Here is a 21,343-nt window from a genome sequence, read left to right as displayed (position 1 = left end):
TTTCAGTATTTGGTGTGGTCCTTTCATTCTTTGGTGTGGTTATCACATTACGTGGTGGAGGTAAAACCACGTGACCATTTCGGAAAAACTAGTTCTATTTTTAGATCATAGATTTCCATGTTTAATGTGCCTTGGATGAGTGTGGCCATCCATCGAGTTAGAGTTTAATTAAAGTTTCGAATTAAACTTAGAGTTTAAATTAAAGTTTCGAATTAAACTTAGAGTTTAAATCAAAGTTTCGAATTAAACTTTGAGTTAAGTCTTCGATTTAAGTTATAATTCAAGCCATTATTAGAATAAAAGTTCTAGTAGCATTGAGTTTCGTGTTCAATTTCAAGATTGAGTCAAAGGTAGCGTTCGAGTTACAATAATGAATTCGACTTCAACTTTGAATTTGAGGAGCTTTTTGGGGTAGAGTTTGAGTTAGAGTCGAATGTGAGTTTCGTTTAGATTAAGATTTCGAGTTAAAATTGGAGTTATCTAATATGAGTTCGTCACGGTATTTAAATTTTTCTATCGAAGATCAAGGGTTTTTGCTCGGGCTACCGAAAAGAGGGCTGAGGGGTATTTGTACAAAACATAAACAATGTTACAGTATACAAAACACAACATAGAAATTGAAATAAAGTTGGATGTGTAATGATTGCCAATGAGATTACTATCCACTAAAGTTTAAATGTCACAGTAATGGATGTAAGCAATCATAGGCAACCGTACAGCCTTCAACGCACCGTATAGTAAAATAAAAGGCAACAAAGGCCACCACGTGAAAATGTGAAACAATTCAAATTTATAACAAAACAATCTACGAAAAACAAATTTGACACACAGTAAACAATGACAACCATTGAACCACAGGTTCTTCAAGTGGCTTGGGCAGGCACATACAGAAAGTGCACGTGGCGGAGTTTAACATGTATGTGAGCGCTAAACCCTAACCTAAACTCGGACTGTAATGTAACAGCACAACATAAGAAAATGTAAAAAAAAAGTTCCAATAGGCTTAAATCAGTAGATCGGTATTACTGGGTAATATAAATCCATTGGTGATGATCTCGCGTGCTCCAGAAGGTTAAGCAGATTCTGCTCAACGTGTGGTAGCCATCGTGTTATTCGTGAAAGTATAAACCCAGTGATTTGGTTTTATTTGGTAGTTTCCGTTCGAGGAAAAGAGGACGGGGTTGTGGAACGAAAACTGGAACATATCCGTCGTCACTTGTGAAACAGATATTCCAAAACGTTTGTTGTTTCAATTAGTGCGATATATATCAGAGTCTGCAACTTATAATAATAACAGATTGATATTCGTATATGTTCAAATAATTATACACGCTAAAAAAAAAATTAAAAAATTCATATTTTATAGAATTGATGTTTGTCGCTTATTCCGATCCCCCCATTTCCCTGTAACTTTAGTGTGAGGTGATTAAAAGTGTCTCATTGCTGACAATAAAGTACAAGCCTTTTGATTTTTGTGTTGAACCTGGGACATTATTGTAGCGGCAGTGAGACACAACAAACCTATATTTCGTTGTGGTTAGTGGCGTCGGCGTCTTCATCATTTAGATTGTCAGGTTTCTCATTTAAATTGTTTTTACATTTTTCATTTCGGAACCTTTTATAGCATACTATGTTGTATGGGTTTTGCTCATTGTTGAAGACTATACAGTCAAATATAGTTGTTTAAAACTTCTACGTCATGTGGTAAATATTTGGTTGAGAGTTGTCTCGTTGGCAATCATACCACATTTTATTTCTATATAGGTTTTTTTTTTGCATTAAATATTACCGAATTAGACTGTTTTGATAAATTTGAAAAACTCAATGGATTAGTATAAAACTTGTATAGGAGTTATTCTTCAAGATCAAGATAAAGCAACTACAGAAAAACATTTTGTATTTACCGATAAATGACTTTGTACAAATAAATGTACAGTCAACATTACGCTTTTACACTGACAGCAGCAATATCAGGCGAGACGAGAATTCCGTGGAATCTTTCACGAATTATTATATATATTATACTGCTTCCATTTGAGAACTAAGAAAGAAAAAAAAACGGCAGGACCAAATTGTTTAGGGATATCCCCCGTATGGCAGAAAGACTGTAAATTGTTTAGTACTTTTTTCTTATTTTTGTCTGCCGTTCCCCTTTTTCATACCGAATAACTCTGAACAACAAGTCGAACTTTGAACTTGAACTCAATGGATGGCGAAACTCATTCAAAGGACATTAAACAAACGACATAGTGAAATCGGTTTAAAAATAGAACTAGTTTTTCCGAAATGGTCACGTGGTTTTACCTCCACCACGTAATGTGATAACCACATCAAAGAATGAAAGGACCACATCAGATACTGAAACAAACACATCATGTAGTGTCAAATCGTCAAATTTTAAAACATCATTACGTAATGTTAAAACCATACAAAGAATTGGCAAATCATCATTACGAAACAACAAAACCACATCATGTAATAGTCTGTAATGAAACAACTACATTACGTTAAGTCACATGCACATCAAGTAATGTTAAAACCACATTGGCTAATAAAACAACCACATTAAATAATGGTGAAACCACATAGACTTATGACAAAGCCTCATTAATTAATGACAAAACCATATCAAGTAATGATAAAACTATATCAAGTCAATACGAAACCATATCGTGAAATATCGAAATATCATTATATAATGACTATTCTATATTGAGTTATATCAAAACATCATTATGTAAAGACAACATATCATCAAGTAATAATAAAACAACATAACGTAATATAAGAGTTCCACATAAGACAGCTGTGGCGTTCCATATATTTGGGCTGGAAGGACTGTACTGTGATGACGTATGAAAATAGGAAGGTCAAATCATACAACGACGATGTTATGTGATTAAACATCAATTTTTATACATATGGGAGTAACAAATGTGAAGAAAATAATTACTTTGCATGCGGAACAATTATATCGGGTAATAAGATATAGATCGTGCTCCCGGTCAACCATTTATTTTTAATTTGAATAGGGAAAATGTCGGAAATAGATGTTATGACATACCATAAAACAGTACTATCTTTATATATTTACAGAGAAACTTCGATATTCTTTATGAGGCTTTATTTTTTTTTTTTTTTTTTTTTTTTTTTTTTTCTTAGTAACGAAATCTTCTGTTTAAATTTCAATACATCACTCTCTGGAAAGGCCATAGGGACAATTCAAAATAGAAGTGAACCGTACAGAAAAAAGTCAAATTACTAATTTGTGTTTCCCATATTACCACACAAACTCCAAATTAATTGATTGATTTACTGATGTTTGCTCGGCGTCCAGTGGAAAATATTTCATGCATGGGACGCGAACTAAGAAACAACGAAAACAATAGGTAAATTCTGCTAAAAAGTGTAATAAAATTACTGAATTCCAATGTATTTTAAAAAAAGGAAGTCCATAAAAACTGACAAAATCAAACGCTATCAATCAACTGAACGAGTGAATAATAACTGCCATTTTACTGCACAGTAGGGATCGACCGGGATGAAAGACTCGAAATGTTGACTGCCACTTGAAAAATAGGGTATTTAGGATAGCGACAGAAATTTTGCCTTGCAACAGGCCACCTACGGACCAGAGAGTTGTTGCATGAAATATTTGAAGTGCCTAGTGCTTTGCACTCTCTCTACACGAGGCATTGCATCATTAAGACAGGACGTGGCTGCATATCCTGAACAGTCAAACGGACGCCTCGTTTTATAAAGGGTTTTACTGCCGGAACGGGATAAGTCCAAAAATGACCATATTTCTATACCAGAGTCAACCAATGGTGTCTCCCTAAATAGAAGATTAAATTGAACAAGACATTTTGAATGTACATGTTGTCTTATATTTCATCATGCGTGAATGTACTGTATAGTTTCCTGTTTGAGGCAAAAATCAAATATATCCACAAAATAACTATACGAAAACAGTAGACCACTAAATAATACAAAGAAATATATCTATCTGACACTATATCTTGTATTGATTTAGCAAGAAATTACATACATGATTTTGAAATTTAAAGTTTATTAAATATTATGTAAATGATACATCTTTATACAAGAGATTGTGATGATCAAATTATAGCCGTATTAAATTCAAACAGGATGGCAACATATAATGTTTGTCGCGACAACAGACTGTCAAAATAATTGTTCATCAAGTCCAACTTGCAGGAATGCTGTTCGTTGTATATTAATGGCATTTTGCACAGGTTCCGAGCCACTTTCGAATGTTACAATGTTTCGGAAATCATGTTTACCAGGTATGTACAAAAAGTAAAGTCAAGCGCAAAGATGACTTGTGCAAAATTAAAACCGTTAATTATAAGATATGAAATACATTTACTACGCTTTTCCTGTTAGGTTCACATATGTGATGCTTACATGTATGGAAAATCATACTTAAAGCTAATTTATGAAACTTAAAGGAAAGACCGACTATTAATTGAATTGTCTATGTCATAACAATGAAGGCATAATACATTAAAGTAAGAATAAGTATCAATAGGAGAGCATGCCTAGCGCGAACTGTGACATTCACATAATTGGTGAACCATGAAATCAGAGCCGAATCCGTAATTTGATACAAAATTTACAAAATCACCTCATAATTGTATATGTGTATATAAGTTTCAAGTTGATGTTACCACAACCACCTTAACCAAAACCTTTAATGTGATGAGGGACATACGGACGGACGGTTATCCCAAAAACATACATTGTAATGTTCCTCTTCTTCCGTATGCGTTTCATTCAAACGAGCTTAGAGGAATAGAGATAATGAGTAATAAGTGTCAACTCATGCATATCGGATGGATAGTAGTGAAACGTAAACATTTTCTTTCAGTAACGGCCTGTCCCAAGTCAGTCGCCTGTCATTCATTGGTTGTCGTTGGTTGGTATGTTAAATCTATTTTTCGTTAACTGTTTTATCATAATTCATGCCGCTCGGTTTTCACATTTGAATTGAATCACATTTTGTCATGTCAGGCCTTTTATAACTGATTATACGGTATGGATTTGGTCATTGTTGAAGGCCGTATGTTGACCTATAATTACTTAAATTAACGTTATTTTGACTCTGTTGGATATTTTTTTCATTGGCAATTATACCACATCTCCTTACTTTATATCGTCTGTCCATCGTCAACTAACATTTTTTTATAGTACTGGGCCTTGGAGACTACAAACGGTAAAATTATTTTTTTTCAAAGGTGGTGCATAAAAAAAAAACCTCAAAATTCATTCTTGAATATGTTTTCTATTGAAATATTTTGTTATATAGTATATAAAACCGTTTCCTTTTAAGTCAGTGTAAAGGAGGTAACAGAGGTACCAGAGTTACCAGATAAAATAAGGATCTTAATCCGTTACTCATTTACTCACTTGAGACATCAACACCGGGTAAGTTGTTAAAGAATATAAGTTTGTAAAATGCCTATTCAGACCTTACACTAAAGGGCGGATACGTTTTATAAACAAATAATTGAGTTTCGGTCATCGTTAACCTACAGTGGCAATGTTGACGAACGTTATTGATCTATATAATATATCAATAAGTAGTGTAAAAATACCGTCCTCGGCTGGGTTTTCATAAGCATGACAGATGTCATCTGCGGAGCAGGAATTCAACCACAGTTTTCGGTAGCGTTGTGTGGTCTTGTTTGCTTTTTCATCTTTCGTCAATTAGTGGTATTTATTGCTTATTGATATAATCTTACTTTAACTATCTTTTGAAATATTACATGATTTATTTTCATAGGATTCAATTGTGTATCGAAGTTTGTGTAAACATTCTTCTCTCTCTCTTTTGAGAATTCGTATGAACTACTAGAAGTATTGTTCCTGGTTAGTGGTGTACTTTTGGTTGTGCCTTTTGTACAAGGCTTCGAAATGTTTTAAACGATCGGAGAGACGGTAAATCTGCAGTACATATACAGACGAAATACGTGGGCGTAATTCTTATTTGGATCAAAACATAGACCTACCATAATAATAGTATAATAGATTAAAATCCATTGAAGTCTCTATGACCTGTTTTTCAAATAAGTCGTACGATTAGGCTAGCCAGTACGAGAGTACTTCTACTGTGCTTTGTTGGTCAGTTTAAAAACAGACCAAAACCCACAGTAAAAAGAACCAATGAACTATGACAGACGTGACAAACGTGGCGCTTTCAGTTTTCAGTTTGTCAACTACTTATTTTTAGTAGTAACAAACCCTCTGCGCAGTCAAACACTGACGAAGGCTATTTGTTAAGCCGAAATGTTTGTCAACACGATTTTATAACATCATCTTCGTATATTACCATCTTATATTAGTACCGTTGTGCAAATCTTTAGACTTATATAAATTTTACCTTATCTGCGCAGTATCGTCTATTCTAGACGATCCAGTCATATTAAATTTGCTGGTTGGTCCTTTTTATAGACTTCTATATATATATAAAGAAACAGATCTACTCTAACATCGTTAGGTTGATTTTCTAGGCACTTTATATATATATATATATATATATATGTTGTTTGTGCTGTATTTAGACCACTCTACCAAGAAATTTGTTTTGCATGCACACGTATAAAAATTGCAGTTTTTATCCAACGCAATCATAGGTTTGAACGTTGTTTTCAATTTAGACTTGTTTATATATTTATCCAACGCAATCATAGGTTTGAACGTTGTTTTCAATTTAGACTTGTTAATTATTAATTTAATACCAAACAGAAAACAACAAACTTGCGGAAAAGATGGTATACCGCAAACATGAGGTGCACAAATTTGTACACCATATCCGGATTTCGACAATTAATGTCTCTTCAGTGATGTTAGGAATCGAAACGGTATTTGGAAGGCCATATAATTTACCTCAATTTAGGATAGACTCTTGAATTTTGAAAGAGTCAAAATAGGATGAACGGATCATATAAACCCGAAGGCAAATATAATACAAGCCCAAATATATATATATATAAATAAGTCTAAATTGTAAACAACGTTCAAACCTATGATTATATATATATAGTTTTAGGTACACGTCATTTACCCAACTAACTGAACAAACTGAAAGTTGAACATGATTTATCAAAATTAATGAAATACTGTCACTTGTATATAACCGAAGGTTAACATTTTACTTTTCAGCTTTCACACCAACAGTTGTCTCAGTCCAATAGGGCATGTCAGTTACAAAAATTTTTTTATCTTGAGTTTGAAACTATAGCAGAATTCGAAATAATTAGCGTCACTGAGACTTTTAACGTAACTGAAACTTTTAATGTAATCGAAACTATAAATGTAATCGACAATGTGGATGTAACAATTAAGCACATCAGTAGAATCACTAACAACGACAGTGATAGATAATTAGAGTACGATGGTTAAGTTGACTTCGACAGTAAATTTCACTGAAACGTATAATTTTACATCAACAATATACGACATAAAATACATGGCTAGTTGTTTACATGCTTCAAATTTGTATCTTTCTACCGATGACCCCTCACATATAGAAGCCATATCCAGTATGGAAAAAGATATGATTGTTGATAAAACAACGACTTCAGCTTACAAAAGGACATTTTAAAATTAGTGCGCCTGACAGTCGAATTTCATCATGTGTCATTGGGGTGACGGGTTTAGCACTCTTGATTGTACTCTTATCTTTCGTCCTGTTAAGTGATTTACCATTGGTCATCCGATATAAGCTGCCTTTGACATTCGATGTCGTTGTCGCGAAGAACAAAAGATATGGAACGTGAATTATGTACACACATGTTATCAACATGGAGGTTTTCTATGTAGATACATATACAACAGGCATGTTCAGGCACATTTTGGACTGTTACAATCTTGGAATAGATGTTTACCTATCATAGATTGTAAGAACAGTTTAATATATAAATGTCCGTAACATGTTATCTTGTCTTTTAAACCAATATCCTCTGAAACAACAAGACCACTGAAAAAAACTAAGCGACAATCAGTCTCGTGGCTTTTCCTTTGATAGTCAAAACTCGTGTGATATAGTCGACCATGCAACTGGAACAAAACATACTATAATATACGGCTATCTATAAAAGTTCTTAGTAGACATTTAATCCGTCTGAAATAAGCGATTAATTCAATAATGCATTTTTATTCAATTCATCATAGAGAATTGTTATAGTTTTACTTATTTCCATCTATCCTTGCAAATATTGTGCTGTTGTTTATCATGTAATATTTTATGACCAAATACAAATATCACATAAAATTGAGAATGGAAATGGGGAATGTGTCAAAGAGACAACAACCCGACCACAGAACAGACAACAGCAGAAGGCCACCAACAGGTCTTCAATGCAGCGAGAAATTCCCGCACCCGGAGGCGTCCTTCATAGGCTTTTATCTAGTATTAACCTGCTGTTAACTTAAATCGAGGCCTGTATTCAGTATTCTGTTTCGTGAAAATGATAGTGTTCTGCTGTTTTCAATTTTTTCTTCGGAAAAGTCCGATAGTTATTTGACGTGATTGATTGTGGAATCAGTAGATCCCCAACAAGTTTATTAATGGTTAATACATCCTTGATCTTTCAATTTGTGCTGGATGTATTGATACCGGGAACACTCGTGCAATTTTAATGGAGATCCAAAATAGACCTTTTTGTTTTCGGGGGTTCAAGTGATTACAAATATTGTATTGATTTCATGCGCCATTTTATAACAGTGTTGTTAGAAAATTTTCCCAAATCAGATGGACATAGATTACTGTTGCCATTTCTGTTAGTTCAAATTGTGATTCCAAGAGGGTATTACTGTATTTTTTATTAAGCATTGCATGCCGGCAAATCAGGATATGCAGTTTTACTGACAATTCAGAAGTGTGTTTCATTAACTCGAAGTTGTGAGAAAGGCCTGTCAACAGTGGATTTGATGGCAAACGCAAGCAATTAAATAAACGTTTCATAAAATTGTATAATAATCTCACCAAATATGAAGGTAAAGCTGCATTTGTGATAACGAGAGCGCCATTGCCATTTAAAATAAACTGTCTTACTGAAACGCTTAAAACAAATTTATTGATAATTTATGAAATGACATTAAATAAGATAATAAGTAATTAAATTTTATTAATCAGTTGTTATTTTTAAACCTTCCGATGAAACGGAGGCATCATGGCCTGTTGGTCTAAATAGTTCATCTACAGTGATCATTAGTCTGTCAACAGCCCTGTCAACATTGAGACCCTCTGGTGGCAAGGTGTGTTCGACTCCGATCTTAATTGACTAGGATTGCCAGTTTTCCTGCCGAAGATCGGTGGTTCTCCCCTGGTATTCCAGCTTTCTCCATCAATAAAAATTGGCTGCTATTATAAACACAAAAACAATCAATCAATCAATCTACTTAATCGCTTATCGTAACACCAACTTAACTGATCACTAATGCTGCATTTTCTTTTAACACGTCTATTTATGCATTTAAAAAACAAATCCTTAACCTATGAAAAGTTATAACGTTAGATCCATAAAATTATGCAACACTTGTACTTTACATGTGGTACTATCGTTGAATGAAAAATTATCAAACATAGTTTCCAAAAGCACTTGCTGTATAATTTGCATTATATATGTAGCATGTGCATGTAATGTAGCATTCGCATTAAAACGTTGCATTTTGCAATAAATTTAGCTTTCGCAATAAATGTAAATTTAAATTTACTATGCTGATTGTTCAATACTATTTGTATTTTGAAAATTGTGATTCGTATTACAGTTAAAATTATGAAAACATACATGACATTCGAAAAATAAATTATATGGTTATTACAGATCGTTATTCTGATATGGTTGAGATTTCATCGATAACAAGAATTCAAAAACTAGATAATTGAAAGTTTCATGCATACTCTCTTATAAAAATACTTTCTAATTAAAATTTACAAGAACGTTTTTCTTTGGAGATGTTTCTGTCTGTATAGTCTCAACTAGATCGTCCTGAATGTAATGATTAATCTTGAGTAAATTATGTATTTTTCCGTCTTATTTGTGGGTTCAAGAAATGGCATTGGAAAATGTTCTAAATGATGACGATGATGGATTGTGTTGAACGTCCAGTTGCAAATATTACATGCATATCAGTACCAGAACATGTTAAATAAATATGAATCCTGCTTTGTTCTAGACCGACACAGTGACCCGGATTTTCAACGTGCTATTTCACACGGCATCAGTCCGTAGGAAGACATGTATCCCTACCAGGACTCATTATTCTGACTCTGAGCCAACCAATCTTTGATCTTACTCCTAAATGTCCCGTGCTTATCGGGGAAGCATCAAATACCAATATTCAAGTCTTTAGTTTGACCCGATCGGGTATCGAACCCAAGATATCTTTTCCTCAAAGCGAACCCACTAATAAATAAGGATAATTATATTAAAATTCTAATTCTGTTAGGATATGTTAATTGGTTTTGAACGATGTGTGGTAAAAGTTTTATGAGAAAAACCCTGTCTGAATGAGAGAGTTAACTTTCTTTTCAAAGAAAAACTAAGTATTATTATTATTGCTGAGAGACAGTCGCTAAGTGTGTAAATTTTCCTTCTCGGAATTAACCTAACTGAATGGCTGCATTTATTTCAAACTGTGGATCAAGTTTCACATTAGTGAATAATTGCCATTCCCTTTCTATGGATCAATCACAGTATTGATTCTTTTTCTTCTTATCTTTTCGTGTTTTGATTTTTAAGTTAATCCAAGCAAAACTAGAAATGACTGATTCTCTTTCTTTTCGTTTGATTTACTTATTTTTCCTAAATACTTAAAGAAATTTAAGAACTTAATTCTTCGAAAAAATCAAAACCGGAACAAGTAAATTTGTTTTAAGACTAATAATGATTGTTTAAATGTCGGCGATATATGCGATACGAGTTGAGGACAAAGTTTGCTTTAATTAGATAATTGTTTACATCAATGAGAGACTGGAAATGAAAAATAAATAAATCATTGGCTTTTATGGCATTTATAGGTTTTCATGTTAAGGGATAAACTGGACGTTGTACTCAAGATGGTAAAAACCAAACAAGACAGAGTGATTTATGATCTTAGTGAAACGTTCCTAATTATATATGAAACAGTTGTTTCTTTATTCCTACACGCGCTCTTTATTTTTAAACACAACTAACACAATTCTGTGAATCGTTTCTCGACCGGAATGCTCTTGTATTATTCTTCCTCGTATAGTTTAAAAAAATGACATAAAAATATCTAGAAGATTAAGAGTTGCTCAATGTTTCATTCAAGTCGAAATTTGGGACAAAATGCAATGATGGCGTAAGGATAAGACCGTCACTGTTGTTCAACTACTCATCGGATTATGACCAACTATATAAAATGTAAAGAATGGTTAAACGATAGAAAGTCGTTTGTAAATGGAAAGATGGTTCAGACTTCTTCTGTACTTTGGATCATGGACTTTTCTTGCCGTTGTTACGTGTATTTTGAATGTTTTAAACGTGAACTGGGAAGAGACACATATTGTTAGTGGTACATTATTGGTTTTAGTTTTGTCAGTTATACAAAGTTTTGTGCTGGAATATCCCATTCAGACAATTTTTTGTTTAATTTTTGGAGGTCATACAAGAAAGGTTTCTAGTTCCGACGGTCAACATCTGACTTTAATTTTAAACTATAATTTGCTTGCTACTTGTAAAGAAGATGTCGATGAATGTATGCTGAATATGTATGAAGCATATCTGGGAAATATAGGTTCTAATACAGCCAGCGTTTTGGTGAGCGCTACGAGAGACAGCGAACTTAGACAATACGAACTAATTGTGCGTGATCATTATCGCAGTTTAATTTTTGATCAACTTTATCAAGAAGGTCTTTTATTTTCTTATGGAAACTCGAAAGAAATTGACAACGTTCGTTTGAAATTTGTATGGAATAATTTTCAACATATTGATAATGACGAATTCAGAACAATCTATCTGTATCAGATCTGTACTGATTTTGTTAATGACTTCATGGTGATTCACAGAACATCAACAGTTTTGCGAAAGTGTGGACAATATCAGGATTTAATGCTTCTTTCTGAGGGTGAAACAGAGGCTTATACGTATTGTGACAGCCAATTTTATTCCACTGCAGCAAGAAAGCCAGGAGAACCCTTGTTTCATTATTCTGAGGACGTTAGAAACATAGAAGGTAGGAGGTTCAACTATACTTTAGTGCTGGACAGCGATACAAGAGTCGGTAAAGCAATAGCATTTAATTTGTTAGACATTGCAGCCGCAAATCCTGAAAGCGGAATAATTCAACCGGCTATATTTTTAGATTGTATAAATAAAACAGATACACTCTTTATGCATCTAGAATCAATGCGGCAAGCAATAAACGAACCGCTGACGAATTCAATGGCAGCAATTTTAGACCAATCCTCGTTTTTTGGAAAAGGGCTTATAAGCAATAAAGTGTATGTTGATAAAATTCTTGGAAGTAGAGAAAACTTAATAGAGAGAGTACCTATAGATGTTCTTAGTCATGACACATTTGAGGCTTCAATTTTACGCCCACTTTATGTTGGGAATGTTCATTTACAAGAAATGCCATCCTACAACTACGTTACATGGAGTATCAGAGAGCGGAGATGGAATAAGGGAGAAATATTATTGGCGATATACTTTTTTGAAAACATTTTTGGAAAGCCTATGAGATTCCTGCAAAAGAAATTTCAGAAATCTAAATTTATTGAGACAAAACTCAGAACGGCAACCAAATTAGATTTTGTTACTTCTTTCGTAGCTCATTCTGCACTCAGACAAATGTTCATGAAACCTGTTCTTTTACTGTTTGTAGTTATTCATCTTTTTACATCGCTGACATATCCGAATGCACCAATAGCAGTTATCATGTTTCTTGTTGTTATTTTTCCAAAATTTGCCACATGTAGAAAATACAATTTCAAATATGTTGGTATAGAATCTATTGCTTCTGTGTTGCAGTTTACACCGGAAGCTGTCACCGGAAGTGTTAGAATAATTCGCGCTTTTCAAGCGATTCTCTTCAACAATACCCAATGGAAACCTCAAAGAGCAGTGGAAGTTGAGTTTCAACAGTCAAACCCTTTTGTATCTGCATTTCGTCATCTCTGGGGTTATTCCGTTTTTGCTGCATTGATTGGAACTTCAGCTATTATATTGGTAGACGGAAGCCATTTGTTTCTTTTTATGACAGGATGCGTGTTTGTGTTACCTTTATATACAGGAATAACGTCACTTCCTCTTGGATTTGTTTCAAAATACCGACCGACAGTTGACGTTGCCGTAACGTTATCATCTAGTACATACACAGAAAACGCTCACTTACAGGGACATATAAACAACAATGCCGATACATTCCTCGCAAAATCATGTGTTGACGTTTCGAATGAGATGTTGGAAAATGAAACCATACCTCAAATTTCTATACCATACTTTCCACGTTTATTACCAAGGACAGGAAACACAATTTATAACGACTTCTCCACGTGCTTAAACAACAATCCACATCTAGTTACATTAAACGACCTGCCTGAAGTCTCCATGTGTTAACTTTTAAAAACATATAATTCGAGCTGAAAGCAATCTCAGCTGAGCTAAACACAACTATTGTAATAAATGTTGAATTATCCAACTGGGGATAAACAGATACATATCAATGTCCCAAGAAACGTCATGTTTGTCAATACATGATGTTATACAAGTAACACTCAGCCACTGTTACAAAATCCGCCCCTGTATTGATGAAGAATTAAAATATAAATATATCAATAAATACATGAATAATTTTCATATTTGACTATATTAAAATAATGCATCTTAAGATGACCATCCCAAGCTTTAACTGCCGAAACACTAAAATGGTGTCGGGTCCAATCAGGCAATATGGGATGTGTGGTTGCATGGGTGTTTTATTTTTGCAAAAAAAAAAGCCTGATGAAAACAACAATGTTAGTGACAGTTCAATTATATGAATAAAATGATTAATCTGTTCCATACCCAATCCTTTGCTGTCTATTTTAGCCCTAAGTGAAAGTCAAAACAAGTATCGAACTTCCTGGGTTTTTTTAATGGGAAATAACACATTCTACATTGGTATTATTGAAAATATAACATTTAAAATGTAAATTTGAGACAAAAAAATCAGTGTCAGAAACTCTCAGAATGCAGGATTTTGCATCTTATTTTTCAACATTTTCTTGGGGGCAAACCACCCCCCCCCCCCCCCCCCCCCCCAACAAAAAATAATCCCCCCGTTGAACTCAAGTCGCTTCGCAACTTGAACCGCCTTGGGACTACAACAAAACCAGAAGGACTAGTGAATTAATTTTTTTACTAGTCCTATTTAAAGATGGTGTCAACCCCTGCACTAAGTTATAAAAATAAACTTTCAGAAATGATATGGTTGTCTTAAATAAACACACAGGTGTCATGATATATACTTAGCCCTAAATTACACTGTATCTACACACAAGTTGCGAATGCGTCCAATCGAGAAAAACATCACTAACACGAAATTTCTCTATAATAGTAAAAACATATTATAATGTGACGAAAGAAAGCTTCTGAAGACGTCCCTAACTTGAGAAGGCACAGTAACTGTTGTTTGCAATGTTTGTCTTTAGCCTTTGTTCGTGGTATTGTTTTTTTATTGTCTTCAACTTATAAATTTTAATAGTTCCATTGGAGCCTTATAATTCTTAAATGATGTTCATAACATCACAACAGACATGAAGCTTTTCTATACGAATATCTGTCGTATATCATGTTATAATGCCAACCAAAATCATAACGACCCAATATTTCTATTTATTTCTTACACTATTTTAACATTGAATTCCCGAGGACGTGAACAAACACTTGTTGTGTATTTTGAAAAAATATATCATCTATAGGAATACACTCTTTAAATGAATGGATGTAGATTCTTTGTGTAGAAGATTTTTCCGTATGTTTTACCAATAAGCAGCAAATCAGTGTTAACATCTTAAAAATATCAGTATAACAAGCTTCCAATGCATATTACTTGATGAATGGTGATTGTTACACACAAAATACATATTTGCAAACTTTTTTTTTCAAATAGCACAGTTTAACAGATGATTTTAAAAGTAAACATAATTATTGTTTTAATTTGTAGTCAGTATAGTTACATAAATAATGACATTACATATATGTTTCACACGACTCCGTAACTTCCTTAACAGACAACAATCACGTAACAGGTAACATTATTCCGTTGACTGCACATACTCTCCGTAACGTTACAAAATGCTGCTTTCGTAATTGTATAGGGTTATAAAAGCGTTGATCTTGTGCGCTTTTTAAGCGTTTCATACAAAATCACGATGCTTTGGTCAACTCTTTTACACCCGAATAAAATTACAAAAAACCGCATTCAATTCTTCAGAAAAAGAATCTTTTGTTCTCGACTCACCAGTTATCACTATGATATCTAAAACTTAGCTCTTGCATTTCATTTTTTTAGATTTAGAACAAGTTTGACCTGCATTATTCCTACAAAATGTTAGCAAGTATTGATCCCAACCATTCTTCCTCCATACTTTTTCAAAATATAAATCATCATCATCTCAGAATTTTCAGCTGTGAGATCGAGAGCAAAGATTTGTCCATGTTTTCTAGTAATGTTTTCAACTTTGATACTGTTATCTTGAATAAATTGCGGAAGTAAATAATCTATGTTTAAAAACTCTTTGAAAATATCAACGACCCTTTCATTACATAACTTCGACTCGGACTCTTTCTCAAAACCAATTGTGTTTACGTACTGAATTTCAACAGGATTAGTTTCAAATTGTTGCAACACTTTTGAAACTTCTACCAACTCGTTCCTCATTTGGTGGTACGCATATGTGTTTCCAACATTTGTCTTATTTGCCATGTATAGTCCTATGTTTATTGAATGAACAAGAGATTCGGTTAAATCCCGCTGATTAACAATGAAATTTCTGGAAAGAAATAAAGACGTCTGCAGAAATCTAGGTCCACTGAACGCTTTTAAAACTTCAACAGCATAAATAGCTTGCTTTGAAACTAGAGGCACATACATGACAAATAAAAAGTTTTCGTAATAGCCACAGTCCAGTATAATGTTCGTTGGTCTTGGTGGTCCTTTGTGACCGTTTAGTTCATCAAAATCACTATAGGTGTTTTCATCGTCGTTCCAGATAAAAAGTGGAATATTCATTTTTCTAAATACCTCGTGATAAACAGAAAGAGTGTCATTTTCACTTGAGGTTGTATAGTATTTATCTATCCAATCAAGTGCACCTATTTTGCCTAACCGCCTGGCAATGGCAGTCTCGTTTTCACTTTCCATCCTGACGATGACATAATCATCCTGATGAAAAGTGTCTATAAGCCATGCACCAAAATCAATTGAGGACAAATTTTTGCGAATGCTTTCACTTCCAAATCTACTAATATGTTTTGAAATAGTTTCATTTGAATCCGACAGAATTTTGGATTGCACAATATTAATTTTATCAAAAGCCACGAAGAATGGTTTGTGAGAATCCTCCTCCAGAAAGCTATACAGATGGTACATAGCAGCATCCGGGTATGTTTGTAAAAATAGTTTGATACTCTCCCTCTGTCGGTACCAATTTCCTGTTGTTATGAAAATATTCCTCGGCAGATAATCGCTAAACTGAATGCTCAGATCTTTTTTAATACTTAATCCTGGTCTTGATTCTCGGGGATCATGAATATTGTGTCTTTTGAAATGTTTTATATCAACCCCTCTCAGCTTTCCGAGGACGAGTTTATACACAAAATTGCCACAAATGAACCCTAAACTTATTACAATAACAATGAACATTATTCGATTCCATTTCCCATTCATATTCGGTCCACCTATCATTGACAAGCGTCTGCTGAAAGACACGCTTCGTTTCATGCTAGACGACGTATTTTCTTCCATGTTTGCTTTACCAATGTAAATGTAAATGTTATAGTGTACAGATAAGACAACAAGGCACATCTGATATCTGTCAGACAACCTGCCATTTTCCTCAAGGATTATTCCACCTACTATTATGTATCATTTCGTTTTCAAGGTGATTATTTGTACCTGTTCATACCTCTTATTTCAACCGACATTCCTGTGAGGTTTTGAAAATACGACCGATTAAGATAACACTATTTTAAGTTGTTGACTGTTAATGTTTGAGAAATATGCATTAAAGATTAATGTTTTTATATGTCACCAAGAACAATGTTGAGTAACATATTGTTTTTCCTTTTTTTTTTATTATTATATCTCCACATTTTGTCCGAGGCTTTTCTGGGAGACTACTGCACCAATGTTGAGGAAACATTATCATAATGAGAAACGCCATATATAGATGTGCAGTCATTATAACTTTTAAAATGGCTGTCGATACCATTGAAACCGAACAAATACGAAAAATAGGAAAGTGAACCAAACTTATAGAAATGTCACTGGTCATGAGGAGATATGGCATCGGAGTTTGGTATTTTCAAAATGGCTGCCGTTACAATGGAAACAATGCAAGCTATTTTTTTAAATGCCGCCTCCAAACTTAATGAAACTTTACACAACATTGTTAAATGGCATATGTCGATGAGCAATTTGACGTTGAAATTTTTATTTCTTCCGCTATTGCTTGCAATTGCAATTCGTGTTTATTTTTTTTTCTGCATTGTACTTTCACCTTTCTCATGTGGATGTGGTATGATTGCTATGAGACAACTCTCCACTATAGACCAAATGACATAGAAGTTAACAACTATAGATCACCGTACGGCCTTCAACAATGAGCAAAACCCATACCGCATAGTCAGCTATAAAAGGCCCCGAAATTACAAATGTAAAATACATTTATTGTACACATGTTGTTACTGTTATTATACAGGACTACCACACCTGATTTGCTAAATGCTAGAAGTCTAATTTCTGTTTATTTTTTTATTTTTTTTCTCTAGTTTGGATTCACGGTCAATACTATGAACCGGACTGGAGTTTTAACTGATTTAACTTGTTGTTTTGTGTGGTGCAATAATCCATAATATTATTCTGTGGGTGTATGTCCTTCGCGTTTTCTTATCAAGTGTTTCAATCGAGGGCTCTTTGTAACTTTTTAAAAATTCGGGGATAATGATAAACAAAGAATGGAGGGCGATCGCGAGATTGGGCCTCGAAAAACAGTTTACACACTTAAAATTTAATGTTTCAACTGCTACACAATTGGGTGCTCTGTTTTTAATGGTTATAAATTTTTTAATTGCGTAAGGTCATTTCACTGCATGGTCAAACAATGAAATATATTACAAGTACATTTTGAGAAACATTCAAGATTAAAAGTCCACATTAATTTTAAAAAAGATATTAATTATGTGTGTCTAATAGACTTCCGTGGACGTTTGAGCGACTCATAATTATCCTGTGTTTGAACGTTTGAACAAAAATTGAAATAACAAGGAATGCCAATGTAAATACTTAGTTCGTAGAAATATGACACCAGAATCGCAACATTTTGGTAAGAGAACATGTAGTATGATTTCTAATTTAATGTTTTATAGTTTAAACGTGCAGTTTATAAAATTTTAAAAAATCGAAGTTTTTAACTGCAACTGAGTGCGAACTGTTCGATTTTTCGCCAAAATGTAACTCAATTCGCCGCTTGAATGTCGACTTCATTTATATTTTCGATCAGATGTTAGATGGACATGCATTCGTTTGCAGTTCCCGGTGGTTGACCGAAAAACATTTCGTTAACATTATTTCGGGTTTTCACTTTATTCTTTCAAATTCAAAAAAGACAATTTCAAAGCTAAGTTGATAAAAAAAATTAAACATTATTGAATTGCATCAAACATTGATTAAGTCCTGGGTGTAATAAAAGTTTAGAAGCGTCGACTATTGATAAACAAATGTTGTACCAGTATGTTAGGGAGCTACCATTTGATTTTTATGGGGGGGGGGGGGGGGGGGGGGGGGCTAGGATGAAAAATGTTGTCCTGCCTTTTTATTTTTCCCTCTATTCGGTCCTGCCTTTTTATTTTTCACTCTATTCGGTCCTGCCTTTTTTTTTTTAGTTTATCCTGACTTTTATTTTTCATAAATTGTCATCCTGCCTTTTTTTTTTTGCAAATAATCTCATCCTGCCTTTTTTTTTACTCAAAACTCCTGTCCTGCCTATTTTTTTCAAACTTCATCCTAGCCCCCCCCCCCCCCCCCCCCCCCCCCCCCCCCCCCCCCCCCCCCCCCATAAAAATCAAATGGTAGCTCCCTTATTGGATAAAACAGTTTGTTTTATTAGTTACAAAAAAAAAAAACATTTGTCCCTAAAAAGACTAGACCCCTACCACCAAAATAAGATAAATACTTAAGAAATAATTCCTTCATGTCATGCTCTATGCTCATTTTAACATGGGCCGGCATTATATTTGTCGATATTTTACACTGAGCGTTAGCGAGGTGTAAAATATGGTCAAATATAATGCCGACCCATGTTAAAATGAGCATAGAGCATGACATGAAGGAATTATTTCGATTTTAATAGGACAAATATGGTATTTTTATACGGGTTGAAGCGTACGAAAATACCTTAGGAATGTTTGGCTATTCCCGTTTACTCCCCATGAATGATGTACATTAATTTTCATATTTAATAAGTTTACAAACGAATAGAAGGTTAAATATATGATGCTTTAATAAAAAATTTATGTAAGCAACTAAAATATGTATATATTATTAGGATAAAAATGAAAATAACTAGAATGTAAACAGTCAGTTTGTGCGCATGTGTCAAACATATTTTGTGCAAATTAGAACACGGCTTTGTTAACAAAGCGTTATAAGGACGTCATTTTAGAATCGGGCCTAATAATCTTATTTCATTACATCGTGTCATTATTGCATGGTTTTTCATTTCAACTTCATCTTAGTCGATTCTATTTTGCATGCAAGTCCACTTTCATCAGCTTCCTCGTGCATGCCTTTTGGTGATTGCCTCTTCCTTGACATTATTTTCGAAATTTGTCAAGATCAATTAAATTATCCTTTAGAAACAAAAAACGTAGTTTGCAGAAAAAAACATATGTAGAAGGATATCTAAAATACAGTTTTAAAAAGTCCGATAACCAACAACCTGGGAATAAAAGCCTTCAAAACAAACTTTAGCATTGCTATATATGTTATTGCATATGTTTCTTATATTCGTTTAAAAGTTTATCAGAGCTTATATAAAATAAGGAGATGTGGTATGATTGCCAATTAGTCAACGATCGAACACAGTCGAAATGACGAGGATTTTTAAAGCAGTAACGTTATAGGTCACATTACGGTCTTCACTGACACATGTCCCATACCGTTTAGTCAGTTATAAAAGGCCCCTACATGATAAAATTTGAAACAATTTAAACGAAAAAAAAAACCAACAGCCGGGTAAATTTTTATGTTTATAATTTTTAGCAATATGCCGATTCTGTTAAAAGTTTAACTTACTTTGACCTGAGACTACTATAGTAGTCTCAGCTTTGACGTGCCAATCTGAAAATCGTTTACAATGTACGACTCAACATTTAAAAGTTCAAGATCAAAGTTAACTCATTCCTTAATACAGAAGCTCGAGTGATTGGTAAAGAAAGTTAGTGATGGATGAACAGATGGACGGGCAAGGTGACTACAGAATACTAACCATTCTCTTAACAAAACACGTGTAATATATGATGAAAAAGTTTGCCTTACCTTCCAAACTAATATAATTATGAAAAACAATAAAATGTAGCAATAATTAAGTAAGCTGACACCAGCTGCATAGATGATTCTAAATACCTTGTTAAGTGTAGGAGAATAGTATCAGAGAAATAATTCAGGATGTGAAATGTATAGATAAACTCTAACAGCTGTGTCATCACACCAAATTATATGCCTTAGGTAACTTTAATAGTATCATGGAAAACAATTCAGATGAAACTCTTACTCTAAGTTGAAGAGATATAAAATCAAGGGGACCTGTTTTTTTTTAATGAGGGAAGCTGCTCTTACCCACTAGATGCACTCAAGCACCAAGTCATATATTTGTCAACTACCGGGGTACTTAGTATCGAAAATAATTCGAGCTTAAGAATATAATCAAACAAAGTTACTTCAGCATAAAAGGCAGGTCACAGTTAATGATTATGATGGCAGAATGATAAACTCTCCTCACAAAAAGAATTAGATTGAAAGTCGCTTAATGCTTGTAAACTGAAATGGACACTTAAACTTAATGCAAGTCAGTGAAGCATAAAAA

At 33.8% G+C, this 21,343-nt stretch overlaps 2 protein-coding genes across 2 annotated transcripts; one reads left to right on the top strand and one right to left on the bottom strand.

Moving 5' to 3' along the window:
• The first annotated feature begins 11,439 nt into the window (after window positions 1-11,439).
• Window positions 11,440-13,819, top strand: LOC127733605 (uncharacterized). The gene has a single exon (XM_052242933.1). It carries the CDS (start codon window positions 11,451-11,453, stop codon window positions 13,611-13,613), a length of 2,163 nt encoding a protein of 720 aa, XP_052098893.1. The 5' UTR covers window positions 11,440-11,450; the 3' UTR covers window positions 13,614-13,819.
• Window positions 13,820-15,173: 1,354 nt separating this feature from the next.
• LOC127733725 (uncharacterized) lies at window positions 15,174-16,902 on the bottom strand. Its single transcript, XM_052243041.1, has one exon. It carries the CDS (start codon window positions 16,900-16,902, stop codon window positions 15,589-15,591), a length of 1,314 nt encoding a protein of 437 aa, XP_052099001.1. The 3' UTR covers window positions 15,174-15,588.
• Between the last annotated feature and the right edge of the window lie 4,441 nt (window positions 16,903-21,343).

This window comes from Mytilus californianus, unplaced genomic scaffold (genome assembly GCF_021869535.1).
Source record: "Mytilus californianus isolate M0D057914Y unplaced genomic scaffold, xbMytCali1.0.p SCAF_3, whole genome shotgun sequence".
NCBI lineage: Eukaryota > Metazoa > Mollusca > Bivalvia > Mytilida > Mytilidae > Mytilus > Mytilus californianus.
This window is presented reverse-complemented; position numbering and strand designations above follow the sequence as displayed.